The 16,043-nt window shown below is 34.8% G+C and overlaps 1 protein-coding gene across 3 annotated transcripts in view; it reads left to right on the top strand.

The window, feature by feature from the left end:
- The window catches only part of LOC138712113 (potassium voltage-gated channel protein Shaw-like), a 932,154-nt gene that overhangs the window by 760,018 nt on the left and 156,093 nt on the right, over nt 1–16,043 (top strand). For all 3 annotated transcript variants that reach the window (XM_069843532.1, XM_069843530.1, XM_069843531.1), the window contains one exon: nt 10,945–11,198. In XM_069843532.1, the coding sequence (XP_069699633.1) occupies nt 11,005–11,198 (194 nt within the window). In that variant the 5' untranslated portion in view covers nt 10,945–11,004. The remainder of the gene's footprint in view (nt 1–10,944; nt 11,199–16,043) is intronic.

The following is a 16,043-nucleotide window of genomic DNA, read 5'->3' on the forward strand; positions in this document are numbered from 1 at the left end:
GATAGAGCATGCGGCCGTGCGTCTGATGAAAGTATAGGATGAGCAAAAGGTATGTCGCTGATATTGAAATAAAATTGCAGTGATACAGTCAGTCGTTAAGAAATCAACAAAACACATTTTATTTTATGTTAACAAAATCCACAAACACTTAAGTCTAGAGAAACTGAAAAAGCTCTGTGCCTCAAACCGACATGTGGATATGAAATAAAAGTATAACATAATTACATAAACAAACAAAATGAATCTCTCGAGATTATACATTTAAGAATCAAGAATTAATTTAAGAATTCCGTAAGAAATGCCCGTTTCTACAGCCAGTCTCTTTAGGACTTACGAGGACTCTTCTGCATTTTTTCTTTTACATTTGCAACTAAATCTTCTGTTAGTTTTGTAGCCTTTCCAACATACCTTTTCCGTTCTGTGCATTCGGTTTCTCTAAATTTACTAACCAAATTATTAAGATTTCTGCGGAAGTTTTCAGTGATTACATAATGAGGAAAATGAGAAACAAACTGTTCTTGACAGTCTTCAATATTATACTTCCAGTTTCCATCTCCATCTTTGCTACCTATTTTGAAGTATGTTTCAATAAGAAAAACTCTCTGTTGCACAAAAAAGAAATCATGTCTTCGAAACACACCATAACACTCTATGTTACGTCGGCAACAGCCACACAGCAACTGAATGTTGTGTCCCTTCAGACTGCACAGCCCAGCGAGACGGTTATCTCGGTTTATAAGCACGTGTCTGTATGGCAGCCATGGCGAAAATGTGACTCGCGAGCACATTGTGGTTCGCAATGATAGCTGTGCATTTCTCTTGTTTCCTACCTCCCACAACCCCACCCTCTCACTCACTGGAGTCAAACTCCGTTCCATTTGTATTTGTCTCTGACCTGCGAGTGGCGTATCATCGCAATGTCTCTCTCGAAACCATGTACCTCTACAAAATTGTAAGTTTCAAGTAGGATGGGAAGGCAAATTTTTTTGCTCCCAATATGATAAGAATATTAAATGTATGATTTGTTCACAAGTATTACGAGGAAAACGCTTGTATGACATAAAACGGCATTATACTACATGTTACTCATAAAACATTAAAAGGTTAAGTGTTGGTGTTGTTATTATTATTATTATTATTATTATTATTATTATTATCAGCATCATCATCATCATCATCATCATCATCATCTCTGTACGTCGATCCTTTTTCAGCAGATGTACGAATAATGCTGTTAGATCTTCAAGTTAAACTCGTACATTTACAATGTGATGTTAAATGAAAGCTAGACGTAAGGACTTAACAAATGTTGAACTTTTCAAATCTTTGCCAAAAAAATAAATATCAGAAGCTTTGTTCTTTCGCTTGTTCCGATGAAGCCATGTTCGCCACAACTTACGTTTATGAAAAATTATTTTCAACAATGAAAATAGTAAAAACCAAATTTATATCACGACTGACAGACAGATATCTTCGTGATTAACTACGACTGACAGTAAGTGACATAATTCCTGATTTTGAAACTCTGTCGCAGAGACATTCTGAAGACAGTTAATAAATTGTGATAATGTGTCCAATGCTTTCTTATTCATTTCTTTCTTCGTTACACTTACTAAACATTAGTTTGTAACCTTATATTGTAAAAAAATTATATTTAAGTGCTTGACGTAAGGAAAATGAAAATCCGTTAATAAGTTAGACAGTTGCTTTACTTCCCCTTCGGGTGTCCGCCTTCCTCCATAGGTGCTATGCACATTGCAGGTTACACAGTGGCTCAGCGCACGATCACATTTTCGCCACGGCTGTTGTATGGTATAGTCAAAAAACAAGATACAATAAAAATGTAAGGAAAAAGTTTTTGATGTCACTGTACTTTGCAAGTCTAAAAAAAAAGTTTTCTGTCGTGGCACTTATTTAAGGAACATTCTCGGCGTTTTCTGGTGTGACTGAAGAAGACCACGAAAAACTTGAGCCAGGATTCCGATCTCGGAAGATCGAACTCCAGAACTCCTGATTTCAAGGCATTTTGTCTCCGAGGTTATCACAGTCAGTAGATCTTAATGCATGCATACATAAATCAGATTTACAACATGTCCTTGTACAATACACGAAGATGAAAGTTAATTAACTAGATGTTGGATGCAGTGTCAGTAAAACCGCAAGAACACAAGAACAGCAGCATGCTGCAAGGCGATAGTGAAAAATTAATCCCAGATAGAATCTTAGCTTTTTATTCCACTGTCGTATGCTAAGAAGCTCGACATTTTGTGAAGCAATTCTGCTGTGATAAGAGTGTATACATGGTACCTTGGTGAAAATTGCAACACCCCCGACGTCCAGACAGTGTGATTAATTAACGAGTCCATCGTAAAAGTTTTGTATCTCAGTAATAAATGTAAAACGTCAGGACGCACTGTCGCTTCTTGAATAATTTGCAGCTATCAGCGTCACGTTCTTCTTTGTGAGTCATGATTCCTTGTATCCAAAATGAGAAACAGGAGTATAATACGTAGTACGGTAGTTCATAGCGCTATAATAAAAGTAGAGGGAATAACGAATAATTTCTTGATTAAAAACAAACATCTATATATATATATATATATATATATCATTTGAACTGGTAATGCAAAATTACGGAAAAACGGCTGAACGTATTTCAATAAATGATCCCTCATTTTCAAGCTTGGAACCCAAAGTCTTTCAGAAAAATAGTAGTTGTCAATGAAATGTCAATTTTCCTACATCATTTTCCTATTTTCCAAAATCCATATGTCATCAGTTTTGAGAACTAATTGCATTTTTGCACATTGTAGAATAAAACAAAACACACACTACAATAAACAATAGGCTAATACATGAAGGTCGTGACCTGCAGGATTGCTGGCATATTTAGAGCTCAAATTCAATTGGTTATTAAATCTTCAGGACTACTAAAATAATTTACAGCTCTGATTCTGCGCTGTGGAATTTTCTGAGTATAGTTGTGTATTGGATATTAAAATCTACAAAACTTGAGGTGGTTTGATGACATTATTACCATTAGAAATAAAATATTATTATAGTTAATGCCATGATGTGACTATTTTTCATTAATTACTCATATTAATGTTATATTGATGTTATGAAAGTGAAACTTTTGGGGTTATATAAGTAGATGTAGAGAATATGTTACATTAGATCTTCATTTCTATAATTTACTGAGTAGCGGCTATGTAGTATATATATTATCTTACGTACGTTTTGCATATATATATATATATATATATATATATATATATGCAAAACTTACGTAAGATAATAATATTGTTATTAAAAATAAAATATTTTTATAGTTATTATTCAAGTGGGGTTGGTGTTGTATAGACATTTATATGAGTCATTTTCTTCAGTATTGGTTCGAGAGAGCGCAAAAATTACAGTTCATAAGGAAAAACCAAAAGGTATTACTTAGGCCTACTGATCAAATAAGAGGCCTACAAAATTTTGTAATCTCTCGATCATTTCAGCAAGATCTCTTAGCAGGATACATTTCAAGGTGGTTCACGAAACATGCAGCAGCTATACAAAGATGCTATGTCTAATGTTCGGAAGCATAGCAAACCTGATTTTTTTTTAACTTTCACCTACAATTACAATGACCTGAAATAGCTATTGCTTTACTCCCACATGAAAAACCCACTGATCGTTCTGACATTGTTACTTGCGTTTTCGCGTTGCAACTCAAAGACTGAAGGTGGATAGGTTCAAGAAAAATATTAGGCATAAAAAAACCATTCAGAGGGAGTACGTTTCATTATTATGGAAGGAAATAACTTTCAAAATGTCTGGTATTCATCATTGAAAATAAATATGAAAAAAAAAATTATTTGAACGACTAATGAACTTAGTTTGCAGGATTTGCTACACAAGCCACTAGTTTAATTTATATATGACAGGTAACTTAGCAACAAAGGAAGTTTTACAACATGCTAGGGCTAAAACAATTAAAATAATCACTAGGATAAGATAATAGTACATTATGCAACGAGCCTATAATGATAGTAATTAAGAATTGAGTATGGATATTTATGAAACGAGCGCAAGCTCGTTTCATAATTTTCATACGAGCTCCTTAAATACCATTATAGGCGAGTTTCATACGACTTTTTATGCTCGACCATATTTCTAACTTGAAATTACCGGTATTCAGATGTATACATTTTATTTGTAGGTATCTGACAAGATCGGAAGTGACCTTGTTCTAGGTCGTGAATTGTGAGATGTGCGCAGACGCGAAAGTATTGATTTTCTCCGGGGAACAATAATGTCATTGACCTTGACGTAGTCCCGTTAAACTTGATAATATTATAATATTATAACTTTGATTATTGAATTCGACATTGAAAAACGAGATGACAAATTGAATTGATTTGAATATTATTTACAATTAACGCTAATTATTATAGTAACAGAACATAACCTTCTGCGACAGTATTGGATTTCCAGCCTCCGTGACTTTTCGCTAATTCTCTTTCGATTGCATATCCGAGAATAATCGATACTTGCGGTTTTATAACGGTACAAAGCTGACTTGTCATTGGCTGAACACATGTAAGCTGAGTTATCATTGGCTGAAGACCTGTACTTTAATGAGTAGGTGTACTTTAATGACATGCATTAAAGGACTGCTACCGGGTGTATAATTAGTACATTTCGGCATGGTCGAGCATAAAATGTTGTATATTACACGTGACTAAAAGTACATTAAGAGTTCGTGAGTAATTTTGATACTCATGCAACGCATTTGCGTCATAAACATCTCACTCACAAATAATGGTCAATTTAAAGCAATTATTATATTAACAATTATTATATAAAAGTAATGAAAATCATATTAGATCATGGAAGAACAACAGAAGCCTCTGAAATGAACCAAAGACTCAGGCCAGATTGTGGTCTCTGTTCTTTACTACTTAATAACTCGACAAAATAAGTCAGATATAGAAATCATTGATATTAACATGAAAGCTACTATAAACAACATTTTGTGGACGACCAGATATTGTTGGTAAGGTGAAGTGATCCGTTTACATATTTCAATCCATTACACTGTATCTTCTTTTTATATTGCTTGTATTATTTTTATTTCTATTTCTCTTGTTTGTTTTGTAATTATATGCTTTATTCTGTATATTTAAATTTAAATAAATAAATAAAATAAATAAATAAATACTGAAGTGAAGATGATATGTAACGATCCGTTTTCATATTTCAATCCATTATCACACAATACAAGGCATTGGCAAGAGTCCATTACACACAGGCTACACGGCCGATTGCAGCAGAAGACGGCCGACTGACAGTTCGATCCCATTGAGATGGGATTTTTTGGTCTCATTCGGGCGAACAGTGCAATATGTGGTGACTGTTTCTAGAAATTTCGCCATGGAAGCCGAAAAACTAATTAGTTCTGTGCAAGAACATTTCCCTTATGGATATGCGTGACAAAGGAAATTGTGTGCAAGAGTTGCTGAGGAAATGGGTACTCAAGGTCTGGCATAGTTCCTGGGTAGCGTTGGCGCGCTCTGCCAAAGGTCGCGGGATCGATACTCGGCACTAGGATAATTTTTCCCTTGAAATTATTCAAGTCACCTTTACATGGAGCTATACCTGAAAAAGCCAGATTTATGTAATACGCGTTACTGTTTCGATAACAGAAAACCACAATTTAAGTCACGGAAAAATTGATCCGAGGTTTGGTATAGTTCCTGGATAGCTCAGTCAGTAGAGCGTTGGAGCGCTCAGTCAAAGGTTCCGGGCTCGATACCCGGCCCTGGAACAATTTTTTCCTTGAAAGTATTCAATAGTAATAATAATAATAATAATAATAATTATTATTATTATTATTATTATTATTACTATTATTATTACTATTGTATTCTTCACCTGACATAATTAGGAACATAAAATCCAGAAGTTTGAGATGGGCAGGACATGTAGCACGTATGAGCGAATCCAGAGTGTTAGTTGGGAGGCCGGAGGGAAAAAGACCTTTGGGGAGGCCGAGACGTAGGAAGATAATATTAAAATGGATTTGAGGGAGGTGGGATATGATGGTATAGACTGGATTAATCTTGCTCAGGATAGGGACCAATGGCGGGCTTATGTGAGGGCGGCAATGAACCTCTGGGTTCCTTAAAAGCTAGTAAGTATTATTATTATTATTATTATTATTATTATTATTATTATTATTATTAGCATGTAGTACGAAGACGTACAACTGGTAACCGTCAATCGACGCGTCGGCTCCAATGGACAATCAATCGGCTTTTCTGCAGGTCATTCGGTAGACGACCACATATGACCTAACGAATACTCCACAGTTCATGGTTTTAGTGTACGGCTAGGCTTAAATTGGACAAATTCGTGAGTGAATTTGAGCGAAGAGAGAAAATTCACAATGTCAATGATGCTAAGTGAAGAGAGAAAATTCACAATGTCGAGGCATGTACAGCGCAAATGGAAGCGGCCGTATAAGCAGCGGCTGCCTTACATTCAACGCTCAATTCACGCATAAACATGCGGCTCTGCCTTCGGAACAGCCTTACTCTGATTTTTTGTGTAGCCTAATCAGCAGTTATTAAATGAAGGTGGGTACGGTAAAATTTTATTGATAGTGTTGATATAGGGGAGAGTTGGGTAGTATCGGACATCGGGTAATATCGGACAGCGAGTTTCTTTCATCTACCACCAGATAATAGTACCTGAATGACATGGTTACGTTTCTGTGATGTCGCATACAGAAACGTAACCATGTCATTCAGGTACTATCATCTGGTGGTAGATGAAAGAAATGCACTGTCCGATATTACCCGATGTCCGATACTACCCAACTCTCCCCTAATGAAATTTTATGGAAAGAGGAACTTAGAAAAATTGGGTAAAGTTACCTAATTCCGTGATACTCCTAATTCCGTGATACTTTTTTTTTTCACTAAATGTCACAGGATTGGGCATCTTGCTAGGAAGATCACTGATTTCTCAAAACTGCACTCTTTCGAGAAAGATGTCTGGCGCTATGGTCGAACGGCAAAACTTTGACTGACACATTCAATTTTAAAAAAGTATCATGGGATTAGGGGTATCACGGAAATAGGCAACTTTACCCTACCTCTCATCATCAGACCATGTTCTCATAACGGTAGTTTGAAGTTCTACGACTGGTATTACGCTATCAGAGTTCTTTAACAAATATATGATAAAATATTTTATAAAATATCTGTGATAAAAGATAGTATTTTGAGTATATTACACTATATAAAATATTTTATAAAAAAATAACCTAAAATTAAGGTACAAGAATCATCAGCCTCCATTTATAGTTAAAAAAAAACTTTTTTTGATCACAGATATGCAAAAATAATTGATTGATTGATTGATTGATTGATTGATTTATTGATTGATTGACAGTACTATGCATGTTTAGCTACAATTAGTTCAGAATATTACAATATGCATATTGCTGAAAAAGAAACAGGGAAGGAAACTTCTGTGGGGTAAGCCATGGATTGCAAGACGTGACAAGAAAAGTGTCCATCAAAACTCACTAAAAGAGAGGTACAATAAAAAAAGTTACATAAATTATATGAGAATAGATTAAGTTGATTTTCAATTTGTCCAAACTTGTGCATGACTCCTGTACAAGAGTTATAGTATATGTTACTTTCATATACACTTCTCATCTTTTATTTCTGTTTTTGTAGTCCGTGTTATATAATATATCTCATTTGCTTCATATTGTCATTATAAGCATTTCGGTCGTAGAAACAGTCCAGCAATATTTACGTTCCGCCATATTGGTTTCAAGCTAGGCAGATCTTTTATAAAAGATAACAAGATGCACTTGCATTTTATAAAACATCGTTTATCAAAGAAACGTTTATAAAAGCAAATCCATTACACTGTCATATATTTTATAAAAGATCTTTGTCAAAGAACTATGATAGTGTAATACCAGCCTATTCCTGAGCTACAGTGAAAGGGACGGAAGCATTCAGTTATAAATAATGTGTAGCACTTTATCTTCATTGTCATCCAAATAATAAACTAGGAGATTTCTTCCTTTTTTCCGAGATTGGTCTCATCTCGCCAAATACCAACGCGATACCACCAATTCCATCTATTCTAAATAACCTAGTTGTTGATACAGCTTCGTTAATTAATCAAGTAAAAATTACATTATTGACTTCATTTGAAAATATAGTTCATGCTCTAATTAATTTTGCATTGATTGAGCTGTTTAGACTTTTTCCAGGGCTAATTTTCAAAATTGTAGCACAGCGTTTCGAAGAGTGGATCTCTCTTCGTCGACAGGTGAACACCTCCTGTGGGGATCGTTAAAAACAGTAAGTTTTGACCTGACGACGAAGAGGGATCCGCTCTTCGAAACGTTGTGCTACAATTTTGAAAATTACTAATGGAAAAAGTCCAAACAGCTCAACCATTGAACAATTCACCGTTGCTCTTGCCCCATTCATTCAGATCAATACAACTGTTGTTCCGTTTTCACTAAGGTTCAGTGGTCTTAAATCTCCTCAATCTTCTTTTAGGCTCAAAATTCATCATTCTGATTGTTCTTCTCAAAATTGTGAATGTCCCATATTAACCGAATCTTCAGAAGTTAAGTATTTAGGCATTACAATCGACCAACACTTACGATGGAATAAACATATTACATATTTATGCAACAGACTACGTAAAACAATTTATTTCTTTGTTATACTTCGGTCATATTTATCAATTAATATTTTACGTCTCATTTATTTCGCTTTATTTCAATCCATTCTCCAATATGGAATTCTGGGATGGAGAAATGCTTGTAATTCTAATCTCACTCCACTAAAACTTATTCAGAAAATAATATAATTATAGTATGCCTTAATAAACCAATTGATTATTCATGCGAGCCTTTGTTCTCTGATTTTAATGTTTTGAAAATTAAACAGATTTATTATATTGCCTTATTAAACTTCATACAGTCCACACCTGTGGGTGGAGTAACGGTCAGCGCGTCTGGCCGCGAAACCAGGTGGCCCGGGTTCGATTCCCGGTCGGGGCAAGTTACCTGGTTGAGGATTTTTCCGGGGTTTTCCCTCAACCCAATATGAGCAAATGCTGGGTAACTTTCGGTGCTGGACCCCGGACTCATTTCACCGGCATTATCACCTTCATCTCATTCAGACGCTAAATAACCTAAGATGTTGATAAAGCGTCGTAAAATAACCTAATAGAAAAAAAACTTCATACATAAAAATCGTAATAAATTCAAATTGTATCATCATAAATATGGAACTAAAAGATCCGATTTTATACGATTCTTATTTTTATTTTATTGGGTTATTTTACGACGCTGTATCAACATCTCAGGTTATTTAGCGTCTGAATGAAATGAAGGTGATAATTCCGGGGAAATGAGTCCGGGGTCCAGTACCGAAAGTTACCCAGCATTTGCTCGTATTGGGTTGAAGGAAAACCCCGGAAAAAACGTCAACCAGGTAACTTGTCCCGACCGAGATTCGAACCCGGGCCACCTGGTTTCGCGGCCAGACGCGCTGACTGTTACTGCACAGGTGTGGACATTTTATACGACTAGAGGAACCAAAGTGTTTCACAAGCACAGCTCTTAGCTATGGTACCAACTTTGGTCCAAGGTTATATAATAACATAATTGAAAAATAACTATGGAAAATTTTAGTACCAGAAATTTCAAAATTAGCGTTAGGAATTTAATTTTTAAAGAATATATATTGATTTAATATGTATATGTATTTGTATGATTTAAATTGTTAAAATTGAAATTGTATTCTTAAAGATAATTTATTTCTATAATTTTTTTTCTTGACCCACTTTGTGTCAAATAATCAGTGGCGTAGCATGGAATTTTGAGCATGGGAAGCTAACTCAAGTTGTCTTTCATGCAATATGAGAAAACGTATTACAAAAATACATTCTTAAAATAAATAGTAGTCAATGTCAAGTCAGCAGTCGAAGATTGGTTGGAACATCGCAAGCAACACCAATAAGACATGACCTCAAATGATACGTAGTAAAATATGATTTCACGGTTTACACATATCTCTTAACAAATAGATACGTATACGTATAACACTAGCTCACTCCCTGTCATACTTAGAGAAATCACAATATTAGTAACATTACGTAAGTATGCGTCTGTCTTTTGGTTGTGTCCTTCATTGACAGCAATGGAGTCCGTCATTTGTTTTTTAAATCACACTTTTGTTCGTAAGTCAGTCTTGATAATAGAATTGTCCTAAAAAAAATTCAAGTAAATTAGTGTCAGGAACTGTTATTTCGCTCATTATTTATTATATCAGCCACAATGCACACTAACACTTCAACTGAACACAACAGACGAAAAGGGTTAACTCGGAAACTACTTATTTTAAATGTTAAAGCTAGCTTCTTGCGAGCCTTGCGACTAGGGTAGTTTAGTTAGAAAGAGATGGAAAAGCTGCGGGGTGGATTACACAGAAGAAACCAATCTGCTTGGAAGCTTGTGTGTGCAGGCTTCTTGTTTACTGCTGCATCACAAATCATTCTGAGCTGCCGCATCACAATATTTAACGCGTAAATATAAATTCTATTAAAATTAATCAATAATTTTCTCCATAAACTGCAGGTTTATTATGAAATTATTATTAACTGGGGAAGCTAAGCTTTTTAGCTTACATTGACACTACGCCACTGCAAATAATTATCTTTGTTTGTGTTAAGTATGTTTTTAGATTACTCCCTGACCACGAGTTTTTACTCCTTCAGGGAAGAATTAAGACTGTATTTTTGTACATGTTATTTTACTACATATTCAGAATGGAGCAAGATCTCTGTCTGTAAGTTTGAAGTGTGATTTGTTTTATGACCTGAAATATTGGTTCTCTGCTGCAGAGTTCCCGATGAAACAGCCGCCCCCTCGAGATCCGCGGCCCTGACGGCGGCCGTCGCGTGATGGACGGTGAGAACCGGATCATCCTGAACGTGGGCGGGATCCGATACGAGACGTACAAAGCGACGCTCAAGAAGATCCCAGCCACGCGTCTGTCGCGACTCACAGAGGCTCTTGCCAACTACGACCCAATCCTCAACGAGTACTTCTTCGACCGACACCCCGGCGTCTTCGCACAAGTACTCAACTACTACCGGTGAGTGTACGCCTATATTCAACCGACCACATAATCCTTAAGGCTGGTTCACAATAAACCGGGAACGGAAACGACAACGAGAACGGAAATGTTAAAAAATTAATGTATTTAAATGTGAGCATTCACAATAGTTAATTGTTAACATTCACATTTAAATAATTGTATTTGAACAATATTTCCGTTCTCGTTCTCCTTTCCGTTCCCGTTTTATTTATTTATTTTTATTTTTTATTTTTTTTAGATAGATAGATAGATAGATAGATAGATAGATAGATAGATAGATAGATAGATAGATAGATAGATAGATAGATAGATAGATAGATAGATAGATAGATAGATAGATAGATAGATAGATAGATAGATAGATAGATAGATAGATAGATAGATAGATAGATAGATAGATAGATTTATTGAGTGATATTATACATACAGATTTTATATTATCATAATTTTCTCTAAAATCCAATGCACGGGTCTTCTGACCGTATGTGCTTTGAACCCAAAACAAGTCCTCCTTTGTAGGTCCCCCCCACCTATGATTACATCCAACTACTCTCTAAAAGAACACATATTAAAATGGAAATGGCGCAATAAAACACATTATATAATATATCCTAACCTAAAAAGACATAAAAGTGTATAGTTGGGTGGATACTATTATTCCTTCCTCAGTTCGCGTCACAAACTTCAACAGCTGAAGTTCTAATCTTTCTCGCCTTCAAGAGGAACAATCCAGTCTTTTGTTCCCATTCTCTATTCCCCATGAGGTCAAGACATGCAAGCGAACTCCTATTCTGACTTAGCATCGAGGGTGATAGATATTTTCTCCGTACATGTTCCAATTCGACACACTGTAATAAAATATGTTTATAGGAGTCCTTTTCTTTGCAAAGCGGACAAAGACGCTCCCCCTCTTCGTTGACAATTTTATTACCCTTCCATGCCCCCAATCTTAGCCACGCTAAACCTGCTCTACTGTCTTTGTTACAAGAGTTCATGTAGTCACACCTGCCCCAGTTAAGCATGAGATCTGATTGTAAATGTAGTGAGGACTTTTCCGAATATTGGAGCTCAATCTCTTGCCTCTCGATATCAATTAAACGCAGCTTCACATTACGCCATACATTTCTCCTGTTATTCTCTCCTTTCTCCCACACCCATCCCATTCCTATATGATGCAGCCCTCTCTGCAGTTTATAAACCCACCCCTTTTCCCAACCCTCTCTTTGTTGAACTTTGTAGCAAATCGACCGTAGAAGCGACTGATCCCAAAATATTGTGAACCAGCCTTTACTCAACTTCAACAACGAATCTCCGCACAATTGATACCTTAAGTTATCAAAGGTGCTAAGTGTCATATATTGGAAATTGACAATAATAATTATGTTGAGAATTGGAGAGAAAATAATTATCTGAAATTAAATAAAGGAAGAATCTCTGTCCGCATCATTTTTCAATAGCCACAAGTAACATGTCCACTTGATTTTTTAACGTATCATAATAATAATGTTTAGTTTATGAAAATCAAGTGGTCGCCTACAGTCGCGCTCAAACCTGACGTTTCGCGAGCGCCAGTAACATGCGAGCGCGACGTTGTCAGAACTACTCTCTCCGTCTCTGTATCTCAGCGGCAGTAGTTTTAAAACTGTGGAGCGCGACCCCTTACTTGAGATAGGTTTGATATGGAGATGCAGAAGGTTTCTTAATAATAATAATAATAATAATAATAATAATAATAATAATAATAATAATAGCAATAATAATAATAATAATAATAATAATAATAATAATAATTATCATCAGATTGTATCGAATGAAAATTAAAAGTCACAAAATATAGAAAAATTAGTTGAGTCAGACGTTAATAATCACACTCGCTGAGATTATATCAGTTTTTGTAATAGTTTTACTTTTATTAAGGTTAATAAAGTTGTCGAATAACACAAAGGCGCAGTGTGATAAAATAAATTGATTGATAGGCTTAATTTTAATTTAAAATAGTAATTTTCTGTACATATGAATTGCCATTTCCCTAAATAGCATTATGCCCATGTTGTTAAACCATATTCTTGCAAAAATAGCGGTTATTATATTCCTGTCTTCTGTTTAAGGAAAATGATGAATTAATAAAACATACCTTTTGTGCTGCAAATTTCTACTCCAATGGCAGACGACTTTAAAAGAACAATAATAAAAAATCACGACTTAATCACTGCAGCTGCGACGTCGGGAGGATGTAGCGCAGGAAAGTTAATTGTGGTAAACATGAGGACTTGGAGAACACACACAAACGGCAAACAACTATAAATAACTTTTTTCGAAACAATTAAGTACAGTACAAATTATAAATGTCTTTGACTTACAGTATACAGTAATTACATAATGGAGTAATACTGTATTGCTTTTCATGAATTATGTATTTCAATAAACAAAAATGGTAATAGATACTGTAAATAAGTCAAAATTAGTGTACACACCTAATACGCGGTCCCTTGAACAGTGTCTTATCGGGGTTTTACTCTATTAACCTATAAAATAGGAACCTCTAGAGGTAGAAATGTCATTTTTGTTTCTGTGTGTTAAAAAAACATTAAACATTAATCATATATACAAGCAGGGTCCCTACAACATACCAATTTTCCGAATTCACTCGTTATTTGATTTCGAGACTTTTTAAAGCGGTGACTATGCGGCGAATCTGCGTGCCCATATGTTAATAATAATAATAATAATAATAATAATAATAATAATAATAATAATCTTTATTGTCATTGAATGAAAAACCTCACTATAGACATTGTCAAATGTTACAATCTTACTGCAATACGTTTCATAGATATACAAAATAAAAATTTAATTATAAAAACAATGTAGATATTTATCAAATTACATAATATAAAGTTAAAAGTACTATATTTACTAGATAAAAGACAGTATCAAGTACTAATTGTCATATGTTTAATAACTAATTAAGAATACTAGAAACAGAGGCTAATAATAAACTTTAAAAATGCAACATAAGGTAGTGCAATTTGCTCTGTTCATTAATACATTGAAATTTAAATGTAAATTGATTTACCACTAGGTTTAATTTAAAATCTCATTATTAAAAAAAAAAAAATAGGAAACAACAACCATAACATTTAAAACTTTTAAAACTGCATTGCTTAAAAATGTATGTCAATTTCAAAGAAGTCATTTATTGAGTAAAGTGGGTTTTTAATTAACCAACTTTACAATTTTATTTTATAAATTTGAACACAAAGAAGTTGAATGTTTATAGGGAGCTTATTAAATAATTTGATTCCAATCAATTTATAGTATTTTTTTGTCACACTAAGTCTACAAAGTGGATAATCTAATAATTGCCTATTCCTCGTTGTATGATTGTGTTGCAACGCAGCACTGCCGCTATTGGCTATCGCCGATAAGCGGACACACCTGCAAACGTCATGAGGTTTGAGCGCAACTGTAGACGTGGGGAGACATAAAGAGCGGTGTTTATAGAAATCTGTGTTGCGCCACGCCAATGTACTGTACCGCACTTGTAGCGCAGAAGCTACTTTGAATTCATACGTGAAATATAATACTGCAGAAATGTATACGGGTCATTTGCAAAAATTGTAAACAAATGGACGATTGAGAACGTCAAAATTGAAGTACTATTTAGTGTATATTCTGCATGTATTATTATAGTTCAATGTCTGTGCCATAGTAATCAGCCACTGTGCACTCACCTTGCTTTACAGCACTGTATTGAATGAAGTAACAGACATGACGGAGTAACAGATCTGACAGGTAACAGACTTGACAAAGCAAACAAGCATGTGCTAACCTAAAATGTTTTTGTTTAAAAATCTTCAAAATAGCAACTTAACTACTGGACACGTGTACTATTATGTCCTCTTGATCTTGACTTTATATGTTGTTATTTGTGGAAAACACAACACAAACAGATCTGACAGAGTAAAAATGCACGCTTAGACTAAAACACAAAGCAAGAGTTTGACACACAAACTCGCCAAATCAAAATGAGTGAACATAGCAGTACAATCAAAATGGGTCTTTATGCATCACCTTGGCTTGTGCTGACATCTGTGGGATTTCTTTTTCAACTGTGTATCCATAGGAACAGAATAGTGTAACAGACCTGACTGATTACTGGACTAGAGTAATTATGTAATCATATTTAAGGAAATATAAACTCAGACATAAATGAAGAAGTTTTGATAATACCAAATGTTTCTTTAATTTCTTTCTCAATTACATTGTTAAACAAACCTTTATCTGGACATAATCATGCTCCATTTTAAAAACTTAACTAGTATGGACACTGCATTTGAGCTGTCAGTATGAGAATTTTATTTTATTCTCGTGAAAAATTTCACATGAAGGAAATAATTCTTGTGACGTTTACTACATTAGTATTGAAACTACTCACTGTTAGGAATTTACAACTCTATCGTTATAAATGCAATAATGGGAAGGGTAAGAATTGATGGACATCATTTGTTATACAAATTCTGCAAATGACCCATACGCATATAAAATTCCAAATGACGTATATTGTAACAAATTTAAAAAAAATCCCCTCTTTTCGACAGGTTTTTTCCTATTTGCCAATAGGATCGTACATTTTGCCTACTATCCGTGGGTTGGATCGTACGATCGTACATGATACCAAATTATCGTACACATGATATCAAATTATCGTACATGTACGATCCAGATCGTACGGCTGGCAACACTGCTGTCAGCGGTTAAAATCACACAAGTTTTCATGACAAAGGGAGCAGTTTATCGACACAGTTGTTGCCATCTCTTGTCAGTGATAAAAAAAAAACA

This window comes from Periplaneta americana, chromosome 13, assembly GCF_040183065.1.
Source record: "Periplaneta americana isolate PAMFEO1 chromosome 13, P.americana_PAMFEO1_priV1, whole genome shotgun sequence".
Taxonomy (NCBI): domain Eukaryota; kingdom Metazoa; phylum Arthropoda; class Insecta; order Blattodea; family Blattidae; genus Periplaneta; species Periplaneta americana.